Source organism: Catharus ustulatus, chromosome 10 (genome assembly GCF_009819885.2).
Source record: "Catharus ustulatus isolate bCatUst1 chromosome 10, bCatUst1.pri.v2, whole genome shotgun sequence".
In the NCBI taxonomy this organism is placed as follows: domain Eukaryota; kingdom Metazoa; phylum Chordata; class Aves; order Passeriformes; family Turdidae; genus Catharus; species Catharus ustulatus.
In genome coordinates, this window is record NC_046230.1 from 13,545,263 (window position 1) to 13,565,857 (window position 20,595).

Consider the following 20,595-nt stretch of genomic DNA (forward strand, 5'->3'; position numbering starts at 1 on the left):
GCTCCCCCAGTGCCCAGTATCCCTAGTGCCCAGTATCCCCAGTGCCCGACATCCCCAGTGCCCGACATCCCCAGTGCCCGGTGCCCAGCATCCCCGTCCCGCCCGGCGCCCCGCGGGTACCCCGGCACTGCCGGCCGGCTCCGCGGGTGCGGACGGGCGGGGAAGGAGGGGAAGGAGGGCAGTGGGAGGGAGCCGGGGCAGCGGGGTCGGTGCCGGGAGATGGGTGGGGAGAGGCAGCGGGCGAGCTGGGCTGTGCCGCAACGCCCCTCGCTATAAACGGAGGGGCCGGCACCGAGCGGGAGGAGCGGCGCGGCCGGCACGGATCGCGCCCGGAGCTCAGCCCAGATCAGCCCAGCCCGGCTCAGTTCAGCCCAGCCCAGCCGGGGCTCAGCCACCCCCGCCCGGACCCAGGTAAGCGCGTCCCGGCCAGGGACGAGCGGAGCGTTTGCGAGCGCGGCGCAGCCTCCTCTAGCTGAGTTAGTGCTTGGCTCAGGCGGAGCCGGCACGGAAGGCTCGCTCCCGGACCGAGCGCAGCCCCTCACTCCCCGTGCTCTGGCTTGCCCTGCGAGGCCCGCTCCACATCATTATCGGAGAGGACTGAGCGCCCCGCAGATCCCCGGCCCTGCCGCGTGTGAGCTCCGTCCTGCCCGCAGTTTGGACACAAAGCCAGGGCGCCCTTGGGCAGGAGACGAGCGCTCGGAGCAGCGACTCCACCGCACCAAGGTCCTGCAAGGCGCAGCCCTGGCACCTCTGCTGTTAAAGTTTATCGCTAAGCTCATGATAGAAATTAATGAAACACCAGAAGTGATGCTCTGGGAGCTGTGCAAACAGTTCAGTCTCTCAGTCTGGCAGGCAATGCAACTTCCACCACTTAGCAGCGAGTGTTGGTTTAATCAGTTTTGTAGCATACACTCTCCCTAACCAGATCTATCCCTTTTTTGCAGAGCAAGACTTGGAGTGATCTACAACCAGAGATAAATTCTAGTTAGTAAAGTTAAAATGGCTCTCTGCTGTTTTTTTTTCCCTGGCCAGTTTCTAAACTTCTCTTGGATTCACAGTGGACTAGAGCTCTTCAACAAGTTCAGTTGAAGTCCTGTAATATATTTACTGTTCTTCCTGTCTCCATGCATCAAAACACTTAATGTCACCAGTTACTTACAAGTACAAGCTCTATATTCATCTAAGTCAACTGGTGTCTCAGTAACTAAGTCAGGTCATGATGTGTACGAGCAGCAAAATTGCAGTATTCAGTTACACCTATTTCTATATTTCTGCAAAACCCCCAGAATAATGAGATCTAAGGCAATAAGGGACAGCAGGATTCTGCTCAGAGAGTGCTACAGTTCACTGTAAATTTCCATCACTTCCAAAAGTAGCAGCACTCATTTGGATTGTGCTGTGCTGCATAGCATGGGACAAGGTGGTAAACTGACTCATTAAAATCACAGGATGAAGGTATAAAGAGGGATTTTTTTTGTATAGGGAAGCCTCTTCTCTCGTCACTTGCATGAACCCGCAGCACTAACATGATTAGATTTTTCTCTGAATAGGAGGTTTAAGTATGGCCTGAAGCAGGTAATTACCATGATGATGTAGAAAGGCTTTTTTAGGTCTGTTTTAGTGTCAGACAAATGTTTCATACTCCTGACTGTGGCAGTCCATTTTGCTTGTTGCCACCATAATCTTTTAAATTAAAGGATCTTTCAAAATTATTAAGTGCCTACAAATCCAGCTTCTGCTCATGTGTTAAGAGTTTAAAATGTATGCCTTTCTAGCAGGAAGATGGTATTTCTGCACAATTTTCCTCTCTACAACTTGAATTACACAGCAGAGAAAAGTCAGTTGTGATTATTGCGTGCTGCCTAGTTTATGCTGTTGAACTGAGAAAGCAAAGTGGCCCTGTACAATTAAAAAGAAATTCACATTTATCATTAAATTTCAATATAGTTAGTTTCATTCTCCCCTTATTTTTTCCATAGTAATAGATGGAAACAGAGAGAATTTTTGCACTGGAAGAGAGCAGAAGTGTGCTCATTTTCTATGGTGTAAGGTGTCCTGCCTTCCTGATTTGAAACAGTGTCTTCTTGGGCTGGACAGCATGTACAAACTGCAGCTAGGAGTTACTGGTTTAAAAGGCAGCAAATACCACCCTGAAGTTCAGTAGCCACACGGCTACAGAATTGAGGAGAGTCCTGCCTTTAACTTTCAAATATCACAACTCCACAACCTGCTTTTTACAGTCCTCTTGATAGTATTTGTGTTTCCTGAATAATATTATCTTTAATGGTATTAAATATTGAAAAAAAAAATTAATTTCCCTCTTTGTCATGCTATAGAAACAGAAGCCAATGCAGAATGTAAATGTGGTGATTTATTTACACTTTCTAGACATGTATGGACTGACATGGAAATAAGTGTCAGAGGTAATGCCCATTTTTTTAAAACTCTGTTTTGGATTATGGGCACCAACTGCATTTTTCTACTCCTAAGTTTCCTCCTCTGCAGTAATTTTATCCTCCATGTTTGTTAAAGGAGCATATTTAGGTACTTATTTTCCCTGGCACTGCCTGTTGTTGAGCACAGTAGTTAACATGGTAATTTAAAGTAATGTAAATTACAAACTCTCATTACACTGTCCTAGTTAAAACCTTGTTTAAGCAAAGGCACAGTATTAGTTTAAATCACTTTACGCAGTCACAAATTGCTCCTATTTGTTCACTACCTCTCTTTTCTCTGGAACTTCTTGTGTTCCAGAAGTTACTAGTATCTCCTGTAGTATTCATAAGCTCACCTGTGGCTATTGCTGCCCAGATTTTAGGGATCTTAATCACACTCTAAGCGTGCAATTGTTTGAGTGGTTGGCATGTTCTCTGCACCTCAAGTATCTTATTCTACCTTGGTGACTTCCTAAAAAGTCACATTCATCTTGATGTGGATACAGAACATGGATATTTATGCACTACTTTAATCAAATACTACCTCTGACTTACATTACATGGTTAATCTTGTGCGCTTTTTAAACTGAATTTAATGGTTCTCTTCTAGGAGACTACCCAATGAAAGGAAAGATCAACTAAAATTGAATTTGGATATGTTGTATCTAAAGCTGAGCTGGGGAGATGAGTTATCAAGATTCATTGGTGTAAATCTGCTTGGGCTTTATATTGGATACATGACAAAAAGAGGACAAATGGCCAAGTCAGGAAGGGGGGGTGCACAGCAAAGCAAAGTGTTCCCTCACCTATTTCTGAAAGGAATGCTGGCAGCACTGCAGCCATCATCTCTCTCCAGAAGGAGAAGCATAAAGTTAGAATCTTTGCAGAGCTGCAAGCATGGTGAGATTGGGAGCTGACAGCTGGGAGGACTGGGGGAAGGTACAGCCTGCCCACTGCAGGCCCACAGCAGCCTGCTTGTCTTGTAGGCTCTATTGCCTGTTTAGCTAAATCTCTAGCCTCTGGGTAATCTTGGCTCAGTTTTCAAGTCTTATCTTGTTTACTGCTGCTATTTGTTCCTCCTGCTCCCAGCTGTACAACAATTCCATCAGAAATGCAGTGACATGGATGTTGTGTTTTACAATGTGTTCCTCTCAAAAATTAATTGGGAATTTTTCAGTATTCTTGGATGGCAGTTCACATTCTTGGACAGTTAGTCCTAAGGGTGACTGTGGTGTTTTTAAGAAGTCAGACTCTACATTTTAAGATCAGATTCGAGAAGGTAAAATGGCAGAATGATAGAAAAAACTATTTTCTAAAAATCTCATGGAATTCCAAAAACAGAATTTAAAATGTGGAGTACCTTTGAAGAGAGACAGAAATGGAGGGAAAAATTACATCATTATTTCCACTACTGTAGGGTTAGTTTCCACAACACCAACAGGAATAAAGCAGTTGCTATTGCTGAGCATTGAACCTCACCTACTTACATGGAATTAACTTTGCATAAAAGTTAAAAATTTGCATGTAAGCCCGAGGTGAGCTCAAATGCACTGGAGAGATTGAGTAGGTGCTGCCCTAATGTACACTTTGAGTTTCAAGATGCACAGATCTCATTCATGAAGCTGAAACACTGCAGCCTGAAGAGCAGAAAGGCTCCAGCAGAACTATTTCAGTGCAATTGTCCCTGTAAGAAAGTTACTAATCACAGTATCATTTCGTCTCTTCCCTCTGATCTCAAACACCCTTGCAGTGAAGAGCAAGCCAGTAATCTTTTGCTAATGACAGTATTTCTTTCCATTCCCTTTCCATCAACAAATTTGTCTCCTAAGATCACTTTCACCAATAGACAGTCATTCTACTCAGAGCACTCATTCCATGTTCTGTACCATTTTCTAAAATGCCTTTCCCAAACAAAAGAAAACAAAAAAAAAACCTAAAATTGCCAGATGTACCCTAGAAGAATCTTTGTCACTTCGGAACATTTTGGAGAATTTAACAAATTTGACAAACAAAGGGAGTTATGTTACTCATACTTGACATTTTTTTACCTCAGCTGTAACAAAAAAATGAAGAGAGGTTATCTTGACTGTAAGTCCTAACAGCTGTGATTGTTTGAGACAAAGCATACATGAAATAGAATTCCTGGTCTAAATTTTTGGTCTTATCTTCAGATAAATGATGGATTATACTAAAATTACTCAGAGCTTTCAAGTGAATCGCAACAAAGGATAGGAAAATATCATGTTCCAAATGACATGCTGTTAGTATTCTCTGCTGCACCATCATGTGAAAGAACTGCAGATTTTGGCCTTTGGCCAGGTGTCTTTTACAATTGTCATTCCATTTGTATTTTGTTTGATAGCAAAACTGTCCTGGTATTCAAGGTATAACAAGGCCAACTAGGATGCTTGGTTACTATTTGTGGTGTTTATCTCCTTTGATTGTAGCTGAGTAGCATTTCTCTTGTAGGCACAGAGAATGGGTAATAACCAAAGACAGCCTCACAGCAGGAAAGTGAGATCAGGTTGGCAATGCAGCAGTGAGTGGCATGATTGAAGACAAGACAAAAAGCAGGCTACAGCAAAAGATAACTGGCAATATCTAAAGAAACTAGTACTGAATTTGGGCAATGTCAATATTTAGACAGTATTTCACTGCTTGAGGTGAAAGCTATAATTAGGGTTACAACCAGAACAAAGAATGATTTGACTAAACTCCTAATTTCAGCTAATTCACCTATTCCTTTCTTCTAGGTTATTCAACTTTGTGAGTTAGGGGTAGATCCTTGTTTAGTGGAATCTAATAATCAGTAGATTAAGTTTAGGGACAGAAATAGAAATTAAAATTCAGTGGATTCCTGAATCCACTCTGTTTTGTGAAAACAGAGAGGAGACACTGAAGGAGAGTGCTGTGCCTCAGCATTTCTAGCTCAGAGGGACACATGCAAATAAGTAAAACATTCCAGAAAACCACTGAACAGCTGTGCTTTCATGATGGGGGGCTTACACAAGGAGAAAAATGCACGAGCTGACTTCTCTAAAAAATGTTCTATTGGCAGCTGGCCTGCAAGTAACTGCTTTAGCATCAGCACAGCCTGGCCAGAGCCTTTCCTCAAAGCAGGCAGCACAAAATGTACAAAGATGCAGCCTGAGCTTGTTTATGAAGAAACCATTCATGCCCTTTCCAGACTACATTTATAGGATGTGTGTTGCCTTTTCATCTTTTTCTGTATAAACTGCTACTGGTTTTTATCTTTTCCCCTTTCTCCACTCACTCTTGTTGCCCAAGCCTCAAAGTTTATACAATTTTACTTTCTCCCCACACCAAGGGGATTTAGTCCACTACCACTAAAGCAGCTCAGGGTTTCTTTTCTCAGTCCTCAGGCTCTTGATATACAACAGTCAGAAATGGAATGCATGGGGAATCAGCACATGTCTCCAAACTGGGACTCTAGTTGTGCTGTCTTTGGTGTTTTCCTCTCAGTTTTGTTATTAGCAGCTTGCCATGATTAGACAACTACAGTTTTTCTCAAATCAGGTAAAAATATTTTCATATGGGCTTCCTAACTAGCACTTTGAAGATAAAGGGTTCAAAATTATTTTACCTTCAAATACATTTTATGATGCCATTCCATGTTCTTAAACATACCACTGAAAAATAAAAGCCATGTCAGTAAAGGACAGCCACACACCCAAGGATTTGCACAGTAATTTTCCTAGCACTAAAGTGAAGCTCATTTAGCATCTCTGGGAAGGCACAGCACTACCCCTTCTGGGCTTCTATGCACTTTTGTTTGCTTGAGAACCCAGACTGCGCCTGCTTGAGGATGCACTGATTCACAATACCATAGATTAGCTCACTCCAGCTGTAACAGCTGCCTTTGTTTTGCTACCTCTGGCTGGTCCTCAGTACCCACAAGGAACATCTTAGGACAGCAAAGAGAGTTCACCAATTAATTTTATTTTCAAAATAGAGCAATAAATTTTACTTTGGGGGAAAAAAAACAGGAAACAAGCTGTACAAATTTGGCAGAACATCTATTTTGGGATCATTCTATTAAGTGTGCTGCCTTCCAGACAAAGCACTAAGGATCATAGTAACTTGTTTTTCCATGGGTGATAATACCTTTCACACTGACATGGACTAAGGTGTCTATGTTTGACCTTTCCTTCTCTTTGATTAACCCCTTAGAAACTCACTAGTTCAATTGACTCATACATTCTCAAATTTTCTTCTAGTCCTCATAACGATCTGCCCTTAACAGCAGTTTTGTGCATCTGAAAGCACAATTGGGCTCTATGCTTTCAGTGTTATACCTACCAACACTTACAATGATATTAACTTCTCTTGGGCTTAGCTGCATTACCATTTTAAAAGATTTTTTTTGTCTGAATAAACTCTTGTACTTTGCCAGTTACTCATACTGTTTTCTTTCCTTTCTGCCTTTGGTTCCCTTTTCTGACCCTAATGAGCGATTCATTAAGAAGCCTCCATGCTGATCTTTTGCTTTTAATCTTTTAACTTTTCCCTCCAGGCTGTTCCTAACATTCTCATTTAGGGAAGAAAAGTCTTTTCTGAGGGGTATTGCCGTTGTGTGATATTTTCCCACTGTAAGGATGTCTAAATTAATTATATAATAAGAAAAGTAATCAAGTGTCTCAGTCAGACACAATGAACCAAATCCTATTACAGATTGTTGAATTACAAGAGAAAGCTTCCTCTGAACTAAGGTGTTGAAATCTAGCATCCATTTCCTTGCCCAGAAATCCACAATGCATTGCCTTTGCTTCTTCAGTAAGACAAACACTATTTTTCAGCATGAAGTCAAAAAAAGTGTTGAATGCAAGGTTTGCTCTCCTCAGAGCTGTAGCACTGACTGGTGGGAAGTTACGTGGGAATCACTAGCCATGACACTGGAAATGTAGCAAAAAGCTTTTACATTAGCTGGTTTAGTTACCATTTACACTGTAATGATACTGGTTTGTGTTCACATAGAAGTGCTGCATCTGCACATGTTTGTGTTTCAGCTCATGTCTTCATTACTCAAAGCAAAGGATTCTGTTACTAACTTGAACCACATTGGTGAAAGGTAACAGGAATGGGATTCATTAGAGAGTTTTAGAGAAGGAAAGTCTTTTTAGGTAACAGAATGCAACATGAGCTACTCTCTGTCAACTCATTTAATTTCCATTAGATTAGAAAGGGCAACACCTCTGTATAAAGGAAGTTTCTCCATTTCTGGAGTAGAAGCAGAGAGTTTTCAGTGTTTCTTTTCTCTCCTGCTTTCTGATTAGCCATCATTGCAGATGAAGGTAATTGCTCTGCACAATGCATTCTAAAGCTTGTTATGAATTAATTTACATTTGCCTTCTATATTTAGGGGGGAAGCAGGGTGGGGAGTGGGATGTAAAAATAAAAAGCCTATCCTGCAGAAGGGACTGCATATTGAGCCTGTAAAGCTCATAGGTGCATTATAGCCCCAGCCTGGTGATTTTAAGGATATTAAGGACTCCTTTGGAAGATTAACATAGCAGGTGAGACTTCAACACACATCAGAATATTGCCATGCATGTCAAAATGTTACTGATTTGCTTTGCAACTTGAAGCAAATCTACATAAGCTCTCTGGTGGCACCTTTCTTACTGTTTTATGGGAAGGTACAGAAAGGCAGATCCTTGTACCAGAAAAGTAAAAGTTCTTTTTCAGAGTTTGTTTCTGATCACATTAGTATCTCACCTTTAACTAAGAAAAGTTGTTCAGGGATGTAAGTAAACTGTATGCATAATGTTCATTTTTGCCTCTGTGTCTTCTGCCTTAACAGAAGAGTTACACGACTCTGGGGTAGGAGCAAATGACACTGTGATAGCTGAATAAAATAAACTACTAGACAAAACAAGGAAGCCTCTATTTGGACTAACTAGAAATTCCACAAAGTGCTATCACCTCCCATCTTTGTCTACAAAATTATTAGCTGAGTCCCCTTCCCTCCTTCCTAGAAACATCCTTGCCTAAAGGGAGCAACAGAAACCTAATTAAAACATTAATTTTGGTGCATTTATACTAGTAACACCACTGACGGAGTTGTGTCTTTCACAGTAAAGCTATAAGACAGAAAAAGAGCAAAGACTGAGAAAAATCCTTTTCTCCCAGAAGTAGGGAATTTGATTCTTGAGGAAATAGTTGAAGTTTTGGCCTTTCCATTCCATTTTCTGTTGTAATCTCTGCCAGCAATAGAAGAGGTTCTGACAGTGATTGCATATTGCTGTGGGCATGTCACTCATGCAGTAACCATTTTATGAAATTGTAATTTCTAATTTAGATGTATGAAATGCCTTTTTCTGCTAAATTATTAGCAACCACTAATATAACCAAGAGTTTAAGCTTACACAAATCTCCTAGAGGCTGGTAAGCTGCCTTGCAGCTATAGCAGTTTATGGAAGCAACCTTTTCCCCCCAAAAGCCACTCTGCAAGTGATAGCCCCCTTCTGCTGGACAAGTGCAACCGCTGAATAAGACCAAGGTATGGACAATGAAACTAAAAAACTCTTTCAGTGTCAGATGCATTCCAGCTAGCATTCCTTCCAGCAAGAATAGGAGTGATCAGAGAGCAGTGATACTCAAAATAGCACATAAAATGTATTTTAACCCCTTATTAAGCTCTACTTGTTTGAAATCACAGTAATATAGTAGCATTTCTCCTACAAGCTGGGCAGGAAGAAGAGTTGTTAGTGCTATTTTTTGCATATTGAAGAAGCAACCCTCAGGCTCCAGGGAATAGGGCCATGTAACTTAGGACAGATTCATGGGTGTATGGAATGGCCAGTAAGGCAGCTGGGATTTATACATGATCTGAAAGGAGGTGAGATACCTCCTGTATCTGATCTCTGCTGTCAGAACTGGCCATGATAAGGTGCTTTTTATTTCAGTATGGTCTTTATTGCCTCTCAACAGCATTTTTAATATTCACATAAATTCCCTTATTCTCAGATCAGAGACACACATAATAGAATCTTATAGTGCATTACATACTGGAGCAGTGGAGAAATTTCAGGTGTGGGGTTATGCATCTAGAAGCTACACTTGTGTAGGATGTGCCATGCAGTGAAATTTAAAAAACCCCAAACAAAACAGACAAACAAAAACCTTTAAAACTTCTTATTCCATGGAACTAAGCTATCAGAAGAGAAACTTAAAATTCATCAAATTACTTCACTCGCACTAAACAAACCTGAATTCGATTTCTGTCTTTTATTAAAAACAATCTTAAGGGACACACTATATTTTATATAGGCAATTCCAACTGCAATAAAGGAAATGCATTAATTCATTCATTTACTGTCACTCAGAGAAAGTAACCATGCATCATGTAACCTTTCACAGCTCAAACTAATCTCATTTTTATTTGTTCTGGGATTGATGCCTTAATTCTGGTTAATTATTGATTCTTTCAGGTACTTCCAAATACCCTAAAGATATTTCATTACCCAGCATCAATTGGAAGTTATAAGCCTGCAGTAAAATGTGTATTCGCACTAAAATAGTACATTGTGCTGCTATTCAAAAAACTTTTCATGTCAGTGCTAAAAGCCCTAGAAACTCTAGTCCTACCTAGTCTGAAATCCTTTTATTTTTTTGTCTTTCATTTACTTTCATCTAACGTGCAGTAACTGACATTGTTAGCAGTATGAGGAGATAACATGAACCTGAGAAGCAGACATTAGGTTAGCCAGCTGATTATTGATTATTTCTATCTCCCAGAAGGGCACCAATCTCCCTTTTAGGTAAAGCTAATGGCCAGAGCAGAGGTGCAGAAACCCATGCTGGATTGATGATGGTAGTTAATGCACTCATTTCAAAGACTTGATAGGCCAAAGTGTCTTCAGCCTCTTCTTGAGAAAGAGACAATTCTTTACCTTGTGTTATAAAGCAAGCAGTGACTGCTTCCTGCTATAACAACTAATTTTCATATTTAAAAATAATTTGGCTATAGGTTTAATAACCTAGATAAGGAAAAGATGCTATTCATTTCTGTCCTGATAGACCAACCAAGGTGACAGGACTCCATGAGATTCCCATTTCAATCATCATCTTTTCTGAAGTTTAGCATTGTGATGTTTAGTTTCAGAAGTAATGAAATAGAGCTATTAATCCAGAAATGTATTTTGTTTATATAATTCTCTTTCCAGTTTTAAGTTACTGCTCTGGGGTTAACTTTATATTCATATCCCTTGAGGTTATATAATACCTAAGACGTATTAAACACCAGAGCGTTTGCAACACATTAATGCAGCCTTGGTCAAAGAAAGAAAACAGATATTGCTCTGATGGATAAATGTGAAAACAGAGACCAGAAAACTAGAAAAGTCTAAAATATCTAGCGTACACTGTCAAGCCAGAGGCAGCATTGTCTAAAACCATCACCCCACTGATCTTCCACAAGAGATTGAACAAGCTGCATTTTGACAGTGAATAATCTTTCAGTGTTTTGGAGTCTAGATCTACATGGGTTGGGTCAAAGAATGTTTTCCTTACCCTTAACACCAGAGAAAACAAAATTACGTGCGTATAAGAGAAAAATAATATTTACTTTGAAACTTAAATCTAGGGAATCCTAAAAAAAATGAGACCTATAAACTAAAAGAAACCCACAAAGAAACCCACAGCTCCAGGCACACTGCAGGTGCAAAAGTCATGCCAAGGAGAGCACTGGACTGCTACAACTGCTCCTTCTGCACCTTTATTCTTGAGACCCACCACAGGCTGTGGCTGATTTTACCCCTCTGCCTAGGTTTAGGGTTAGGTCAGGCATACTTACTCTCAACAGAAAGATTTTTGTCTAGCTTTAATGAGTGTCTTGTTGATCTGTCAGTGAACAAATTTGGTACAAAAAAAATCCCCATAATCATTTCTATTCACAAAACCACTAAGTTCTGGTGAGGTTGAGAAACTCTAGAAAAATTGAGCAATCCTTTCTTGGCATTAACTTCTACCAGTAAAATTTTATGGAAGTATGTACATCAGGGCTTCCCAGATTCTGGGGGGAAAAAAATGGAAATACATGGGCTGGGAATTAGTGTAGTTAGCTTTATCCAAAGAGCTAAGTAGTAGGAAGAGACATTTCCTGTGTTTCTGTACATTCTGTATGTCACGTGAGAGTACACTCAAACAACAGTCCAAACTTTCCCTGCTGCTGCAGCTGCTCTCACTGCAACTGTGACATCATTACACTTCAGACTGCTAAAAAGAGCAGAAAAATGGTCACTTCTTACACTGTAGTACATTACTATTTAATGTCCAAAAAATATACTTGAAAGATTTTATTCATCACTCCACAGCTCCATATATTAGCACTTAGAAAGTTTCACTTATGGCAATTTTTGCCACATCGATTTCTAATACAAAGTGTATGTGTGCAAATAATAGATTAGATTTCTTTATTTTGTATTATAAATCTAGCCAACTGCTCTGCTTGCTGGTTTTCCATCTGTATATATCACTTCTCTCTAAATGCTCCTATTTTTAGCAGCTGGAAGATATAAACATTGTATGCTTGTACCCAAACATCCCTTAAGTGCACAGAGATACACTGACACTGTATAACCCATTGGACATAAATACAGGACAAGATACTGACTAGTCCAACTCATCTGGCACAGGACAGTACAATTTTTGGTTCTAGTTTGCTCATCTACTATATTTAATAAAATAAATCTCATTGTGACACTAACAACTTTTCTGTTCCATTTGAATAAAAAGTTGCTTGCCCTTACCCGCATTAGGGAACTATTTAGGTAAACACATAATTTGAAACAGAATAACAGCATCATGCAATGTCCAAAGAGGTAATGATAAATCCAAGTATATTAGTAAAAGTGGAGGTTGTTGGTGGTGTTAAATATGCTTCTATTTTCAAATTATGAAATTGCTTAAAATTCATAAAATGTACACACACCATTTGATAAGACTGTAGGTCTGAGTCACCTTCAATTTCTAAAAGACTCGTAAAAAAAAAAGGTAGTTCTGAAGTGTCATTTTCAACAGTAAAAATACCTTCCTTCAAAATTGGCTGATACCTGGAAAAAGAGCTCTGTGATGAACAACATGCCCAGTTAGATCTAAAACAATTTTAGTGGAATGAATAGGTGTCACTATTTTTCCTAATGCATTGCTAAAGTGAAGTTTCTTTAAAATATTCTTCTTAATTTGGATCACAGAGAAAAAATAAAATATCAGAATCTTATTCTAAGTCTTAAAACTGCAAGAACTAGACCGAAGCTTAGCAGAGCCAGGAATGTGCCAGAATACATGAAATTAGAGAGAAGCTAGTAGATGCTAAAATAAAGTGAAAATAGTTACCTCTGCTACATTAAATTTAAATATGTACAGATACAATGATATATATTTTATATATGTTATCCTCTTAAATAATCTGGAACGAAGAGGATGTTTTAAAAGTGATGGCACTTAAGTATAAAACAGCAAGTCTCTTATTTTAAAATAGGAAATACAGACCTCTAGTGGTCAAAATCTATATTATATGAGTTAAACTTCAAAGCAACTTAAATGCCATTATGCTTAACTGTGTTACTTTCTTCAGCATTTTCCTCCTCCATCATCATGCAAAATCATACACACCCCCAATTCTACTGTTTAGACATTCCCCAAGCATTGATTTTTCACAGAGGAAAAAGCCCCATCATCTATCCTTTTTCAAATAAATTGTATGACTGAAACTGAGTAGGGAAGTCAAGAGAAAATTAATGAGAGTAGTCCATGAGAACAAACAGAAGATAGATGTTCATTCTTCTCAGAATAAGCTATAAAGCCATCCTACAGAAGGACAGACTCTTTTGAAGTGTGGCAGAGGAAATAAATACAGAGAAGTTCTTACAGAGAAGGTCAGAGTACATAAACAGTTCATATTTGCAAGGTAACAGGAACTGTTCTGTTAGCACAAAAAAAAGTTATAACCAGCTGAGGTTTTGATTTTCTAGAGAGGCAGATTCTGAAAGGATCACAGGCAGTTTCTTTTCCTGCTATATAGAGACAGCACAAGTGAAGCAGACCAGCTTGAGGTCTTGCAAAGGAAAGGCACAAAGAATCCACATATAGGTTACAGCATTAAAAGGATACATACTTTTAAGTAAATAAAGCAAAGATCACAAAATTGACAGCAATTTCAACAGACTGGCAGTTGTCTCAATTGCACAGTTTTTAAAAGAAAATGCAAAGGCCAGTACAAGGTCCTGCAAGTTCTGTTTGTTCTGATGTCAGACACCTCCTGAGCCAAAACTGCAGAGCAACAGCTTGACAGCTGCTAACACAGGTCTGCTGAGGTTTGCTTTGTGTTCTTGGTGATCCTGAGCTGATGTACAGGCAGTGTCTGGTGCTGCACTACCTATCACAGTTCCTTTTCAGTAATATTTTGATTTGCTGGCATTTACCACAAAGTCAGATGCTGATGTCTGTGGAAGGCACCAGCAGTGATGACAAGCTCCCACTGTAATGGCCTCACAGATTGAATTATATACTCTTGTTTGTATTTCTCTTTCCCTTCATAATTCATCTATAAACTCTGGATTACAGATATTTAGAAAAGCCATCAGAGGGAAATATGGACTGTTAGAACTAACTGAAGAAGTAAGAGCTAGGAGAAAGGTGAATCTATGGCTTCACAATGGTACTGCTCAGGAACTCCAGGAAAGCAGAGAAGGTGCCTGAAGTGCGTGTGTGAAATAGAAGCAGCTCTATTCACTAAGGCCATGAGGATAAAAAGGGTTACTCTGTTGGATAGAAAAAGACCCTAAAAGCCTTTGCAAGAAAGCATGTGTAAGTGTCATTACTTTCTCAGCAGTTAAAATAAATTAGGAAAGTGGGGGGACTAAACTCTTAAGATAAAGGAAAGTTTATGCCACCAGAAAGAAATAAATATAGCTAATATATTGAACACATTGTTCTAAACATTTTTCATTTTATTTTCTCCCTGTGCAAAAATTTTACATAAAAATAGCATGCAGTGTCCTTTTAAACATGGAATTATCTTCTCATTTGTAAGAACAGCAAATAACCCACCCACTGTCAGAAGAAGGAAAGTGCATGTTACCTAGTGATAAGATGGCTAAACTGTGGCAGGATTGGTCAGCCTGAGTTTATTTAGTCTTTGTCAAAGCAAATATTAAGTACATTTTTGTTCAAAATCTGACTTGTGACATCTGCTTGCCTATTTTTAGCTGATGAAGTTCTCGCAGAAAGCCACAGGCAGTGCTTTCTTATCTTTCAGTAGGCAAAGTGGTGTTTACCTTGCATGAGCCCAGCATTCCTTGTTTCCACAGGCAGTTTAATTAAGGATGCATGTTCACCAAACAGAAGCAATGAATGGAGTGGTAAATAATAGATGGTTGAGCAGTCTGAAGCATTTCATTATCAGTGACTTATTGTAATCATTGTAATTAGAAAAGATAAAAGGTCAAACAGGACAGTACCTCAGAACTGGGGCTTGCTGCTCACCAGATAATTTGTTTGAGATTGATGCCACCACACCATTCACAGTCACAATTCAATCCTGCTCGAAAAAGCTCCTTGTGTATCAGCCTTAAAATGATCCAATTATCATTATATTAACACAGGTCATTTGAGATGTTTACATGGAATTATCCATGTGCACAACTTCAATAGATGCATTTAACTGGCCAGTGGTTTAACCTGCTTTGTTGAATTCTGGCAGCGTAAAGCTGTATCAGACATCTATTTCTGCAGTATTTTAAAAGAATCTGCAGTTCCTTCTATGTAGAAGTATCTGTTTTGCATGAATGCATACAGCCATGATGCTGGGACAAGCAGGTGAACTGTGGCAAGTGAGAATAACAGGAAAAACTGAAGGTGCTATGAAAAATAAATCATTGCCTGTAAGGAATTCACATTGCTGCAGTGGCCCCCCCCCCTCACTACTCAGCACAGCTGTGGATCCATACCTTCCCAAAAAATTACCTTCTTTACTTTTGAAGCTTTTCCTAATGCTCTGAATTTAGAGTTGTGCTCAAGAAAGCAGATCCACCTGAGGCAGCTCTGAAACCTTAGAACTTCCAGGAAATTTTAAAATTCCATTTGGGATCAGCAGTGCCTTCCCTAGTGTGCTTCATACATACAGCTCCTATGAGGTTCATTCTCCCAGCAACATTCAGACTGTTTTCAGATACCCAGATGGCAATCCATATGTGTTTACCCAAGAGCAACCACATTACGTATTTTTGCTTCCTTGTCATTTACTGAAAATATTGATGGGTTTATTTTATTTATTGATTGCAATGCCTTAGTATAATTTAAAACTGATAGCATACCAGACACATCATTTGCACAATTCCACTGACTTCAGTGTTACCAAAACCTTTTAACTCCAGAAGGATTACGCAGACTCACAGAGGTAGATTGAGGTATAATACTATTTCTTGACAAAATTCCTGATTCTTCATGGGGATTGTTCTGCCTTTTTTATTTCCCAAGCACTCCAGAATATGCTCAGGGAATTCAATACCTCATTATGCCAGACAATTATTCCTAATTATTTTTTGTTTATTTTAACACATTTCTAAAAATGTCATAGAATCACTGTTACTCTTTCTTGAAAGAACATATGCTATTAATTAGCATCATCTACAGCTACTACTGACATGAAACAGTACAGGTCACCATGTGGGTAGAAAAGGGAAATTGGAAGCAAAACAACACAACACAGTACACTGAAGGGATGGGTGAGGAGACCATGGGAAAATTGCCTTGGCATCTACCATTGCACAGAATCAACCCCACCAGAAGGGAATATTCACCCTCAGCTGCATTTGCCTTGGACACTGAATCTGTCACTCGGTATACACAGAGCCAAATTGTACCAGGGACTGGTTAATCTTGTCACTGAGAAAAGCCTTGCTCAGCCTTAACTGAGCCTGATCCCCATTATTGCCAGTCACAGCTGATCTCCTAAGAAACTTCACTACAGATTCTTACTGCAAAGTTCTGGGCTGTAATTTTAGTGGGTGTATAAGAGAGCAAAGACTGTAAGTGACCACACAGCACCAGCCTGTAACTGGGACAGAGCAAATGTTGCCAGACCTTGATGTCACAGAACATATCAGTTACTGTCAAAGTTACTTTCACAACCAAGGGATGAGATAAAAGGATTTATCTTGAAATCTTTTTATTGTGGTTTCCCTGTCCCAGGGATAGGCTGACCTTCCACAGAGCCAAAACACCTTGTATTTGAGATTTGGCACAGTTTGAAACCCAGGTTTTGCTCAGGATGTACTAGAGTGCCACAAGTGATCAGAATGGTGAACCTTTCTTGGTTTGCTTTACTTTTAAATTCTTTAAACATGGCAAAAATAGCTGATGTCATTTTGAGACATCTATACCAACTGAAGCAACAAGACTAATACACTAAATGAAGAGACTGGGAAGTGTTGCATGGCACATCTTGACCAAGTGTCTATTAGTTCCATTTTACTAGATATTCTAAACTTGATAGTTATCAAAAACCTAAATCTTGACATTGGCCTCCTTGCTTTGTAGGAAGGAATCAGGTTATTAATGCAAACACATGCTACAACATGATTAAAGATAAATAACAAATCTTCAAAATGCTAAGAACCAAATGATGACCTTGCTCAAAAGATGCTGCCTGCAACTCATATTCCTCATATTCTGAGTTCAGTTCCTGGCTCCTTCAGACTTCTTGTACAGGCTTTGCTGAAACAAATCTGTGCCTCGCTTCCTTATTAAAAGCACAATCATTTGTAAAAAGATTTGTCTTCCAACAAGAGCAAGTCAAACACTAAACTCAGTGACATTCCACACTTAAAAGGAACATCAGTGCTGAACCACTCAAATAAGGAGCAGTCACATCTGTAACAGCATAGCTGGTGTGTCTGTGGTGATGGGTGTCTGCTTTCTGAATGCATCTGTACTGCCCAGGGTCTTAGGGTGGGTCTTATATTTACAAAGGGTTTCTTTGCTGTTTAGGGTTTGCTTTGGTTTGTTTTAGATGGCAAAGTAATCCAGTTAATCTTTGTTTTAAGCAGCACAAATTTGATTTGGTTTATAGCTGTCAAAATCCTGCAAACAGCAATAAACAGCAATCTGAAAAAATAACTATTAACATTTTATTTAGTTTTTTTAACATCCATTATTTTTCAGGGAAAATGTCTGATTTTAGAGTCTGGAAGGTAACGAGTACCAGAGTCACACTGTATTACCTGCTTTCTAAAGTAACCAGTCATTTATAAGGAAATTATTCTTGCAGAACACACAGGCCCTGGCAAACCAAACAGGTGCCCAGAAATGATGATCCAGAAATACAGCTTTAACTCTTGAATACATAAATTTTTTCAGCAACTGAAAAAGTATTATGTTCCCCCTTGCACCCTTCTTAAACTCTTTGTACAGGTATTAATGTGCAACAGATCAGGACATATCTGGATTTTCACAAGTCCTTTTTCCCTTTTAACTATGGTTAAATACCATAGTTCCAAGCCAGATGGGGAGCTAAGTAACCTCTGAATATTTAAGGTATTTTTTTGGTACAACAGAACCAAAAATAGGTTCTGTGTTTTCACCTTTCTGTTACGTAAAAAAGTTATACAAAGAATTAAGTTCAATGTATAGAAAAAAAATTCTGGTGATAATTTTTACAGATACAAGGCAGTACCTAACCTAAAGTCACTTATTTTCTTAATTCATTGCAGTTTGTACTTACATACTTAATTACTATTCAGAGTGCTTAAGTTTCGTTTCTGAAATATCTGAATAACTTAACTCATTAAACACGTCCCCTATTATGTAAAGAAAATAATCTAAAGATTCTGCTGAATTTATAGTAATCTGCTATTTTCAGTCTCTTATTTTTGACGTGTGTCCACTAACCAGTATTATTTTAAATTGGAACTTTGTTAATTGAAAGAGGTTTTTAGATTTAATTTGTTAGAAAGAATCTTAAAATGTACAGCCAACTCCTAACATTCTTACCTCTGTCTTACTACCCAAGTCTGTATTAAAATAGGAATTGGTTGATAAAACACTTGAAGATGGCTTATTTTAAAATTCAAAGACATTGACACATTGTGTTAGACTTGTCAAAAAACTTGACATTTAGTTGAGAATTGTTAAAAATTAAATCCCTGTCATAAATATGGTTTTCTTCCTCTTTTCCCATCCTAGGTGTGAGCTTCATATTTTCTCCCTGAAACTAGCTAACAGCTGAAGAGTTCAAGATGATTCCTAATTATTCTACTGAAGAAACTGTTAAAAGAATCCACGTGGACTGTCCTGTTTCAGGAAGGCACAGCTACATCTACATTATGGTTCCAACCGTTTACAGCATCATCTTCATCATAGGCATATTTGGGAACAGCCTGGTCGTTATTGTCATTTACTGCTACATGAAACTGAAAACAGTAGCCAGCATCTTTCTTCTCAACCTGGCACTGGCTGACTTGTGTTTTTTGATAACTCTGCCCCTCTGGGCAGCCTACACGGCCATGGAGTACCAGTGGCCTTTTGGCAACTGTTTGTGCAAGTTGGCCTCGGCGGGGATCAGTTTCAACCTGTACGCCAGCGTGTTCCTGCTCACGTGCCTGAGCATCGACCGCTACCTGGCCATCGTGCACCCGGTGCAGTCGCGGATCCGCCGCACCATGTTTGTAGCCCGAGTCACCTGCATCGCCATCTGGCTCCTGGCCGGTGTGGCCAGCCTGCCCGTCATCATCCACCGCAACATCTTCTTTGCTGAGAACCTGAACATGACAGTCTGCGGGTTTCGCTACGAAAGCAACAACACGACGCTCCGCGTCGGGTTAGGGTTATCCAAAAATTTGCTGGGCTTTTTAATTCCCTTTCTGATCATTTTAACCAGCTACACCTTAATTTGGAAGACTCTGAAGAAAGCATATCAAATTCAAAAAAATAAGACTAGGAATGATGATATTTTTAAGATGATTGTGGCAATTGTATTTTTCTTTTTCTTTTCCTGGATTCCTCATCAAGTGTTCACTTTTCTGGACGTGTTGATTCAATTACATGTAATAACAGATTGCAAAATCACCGATATTGTGGATACAGCTATGCCCTTCACCATTTGTATCGCTTACTTTAACAATTGTCTGAATCCTTTTTTTTATGTTTTTTTTGGAAAAAACTTTAAAAAATACTTCCTTCAGCTGATAAAATACATCCCACCGAACGTCAGCACACATCCAAGCCTAACAACCAAAATGAGCTCCCTCTCCTATCGGCCACCAGAAAACATCCGCTTGCACACTAAAAAGACTGCCGGGCCCTTCGACACCAATTGAGGCGCTTAGCAAAGTTCTTTTTTTTGAACAACCTTGTGTGTGAAGCAGCAAGAAAAACAAGATTCATCTGCGGTCCTGAACATCACTGCTCATTACAGCAACACTGGATCACCTCAGAGAAATCATACTGTAAAGAGTCAGCAGTGGCCTTTCATCTTGCATTGTAAAGAGGACTGCTTCGTTCTCATTTTGTTTTTCTTTACTGAAAGCAGCGTAAGTGTTGGACAGGTGTGTCAGAGTTCCTGCCAGCATCCCACCGTTTGCTTGGAACTACAAAAGAAGGGGAGGGAAAACTCCTAACTTAAGTTCACAGGTGTTGCAAAAGGAAAAACTTGTATAAATAACATGAAATACAAAAAACCTGAGTTGCGTATACGTGAGCTATTCTGTTGAAGGTGTGGAGCTTTGTTTCTTGTTTTGTTGGTTTGTTTTTTTTAATTACATAAATGTCCTATAATCATATTTTTAATATATTTTCAAATATATGCTATATATAGAGGCCCAGTTTAAACTCAAATGGAAATTTAAAGTCCTTAAAATTTGTCCTATTCTGATTTATGCTACTATTTTTTTTTAATGGCAATTTTTTCATAATAATATATGCAATAAAATGCAGGCTTATTTATTAAATATAGAATAAATATATTTTTAGATTTATATTCCTACTCATACATTTCAAACATTGTTTCAGAAATGTACATTTATATCCCAGTGGGTATTTTTATAGTAGTTAAAAAAAAACTATACATGTGCACACAGAAATGGGGTTCATTCAGCCTTCCAATCTGACTTTGAGGAACTTTACATACAGAAGGACTTGA

At 39.1% G+C, this 20,595-nt stretch overlaps 1 protein-coding gene across 1 annotated transcript; it reads left to right on the forward strand.

The window, feature by feature from the left end:
• Window positions 1-340: 340 nt before the first annotated feature.
• Window positions 341-20,169, forward strand: AGTR1 (angiotensin II receptor type 1). Its single transcript, XM_033068912.1, has 2 exons — window positions 341-411; window positions 18,642-20,169. Exon 2 carries the CDS (start codon window positions 18,695-18,697, stop codon window positions 19,772-19,774), a length of 1,080 nt encoding a protein of 359 aa, XP_032924803.1. The 5' UTR covers window positions 341-411; window positions 18,642-18,694; the 3' UTR covers window positions 19,775-20,169.
• The last annotated feature ends 426 nt before the right edge of the window (window positions 20,170-20,595 follow it).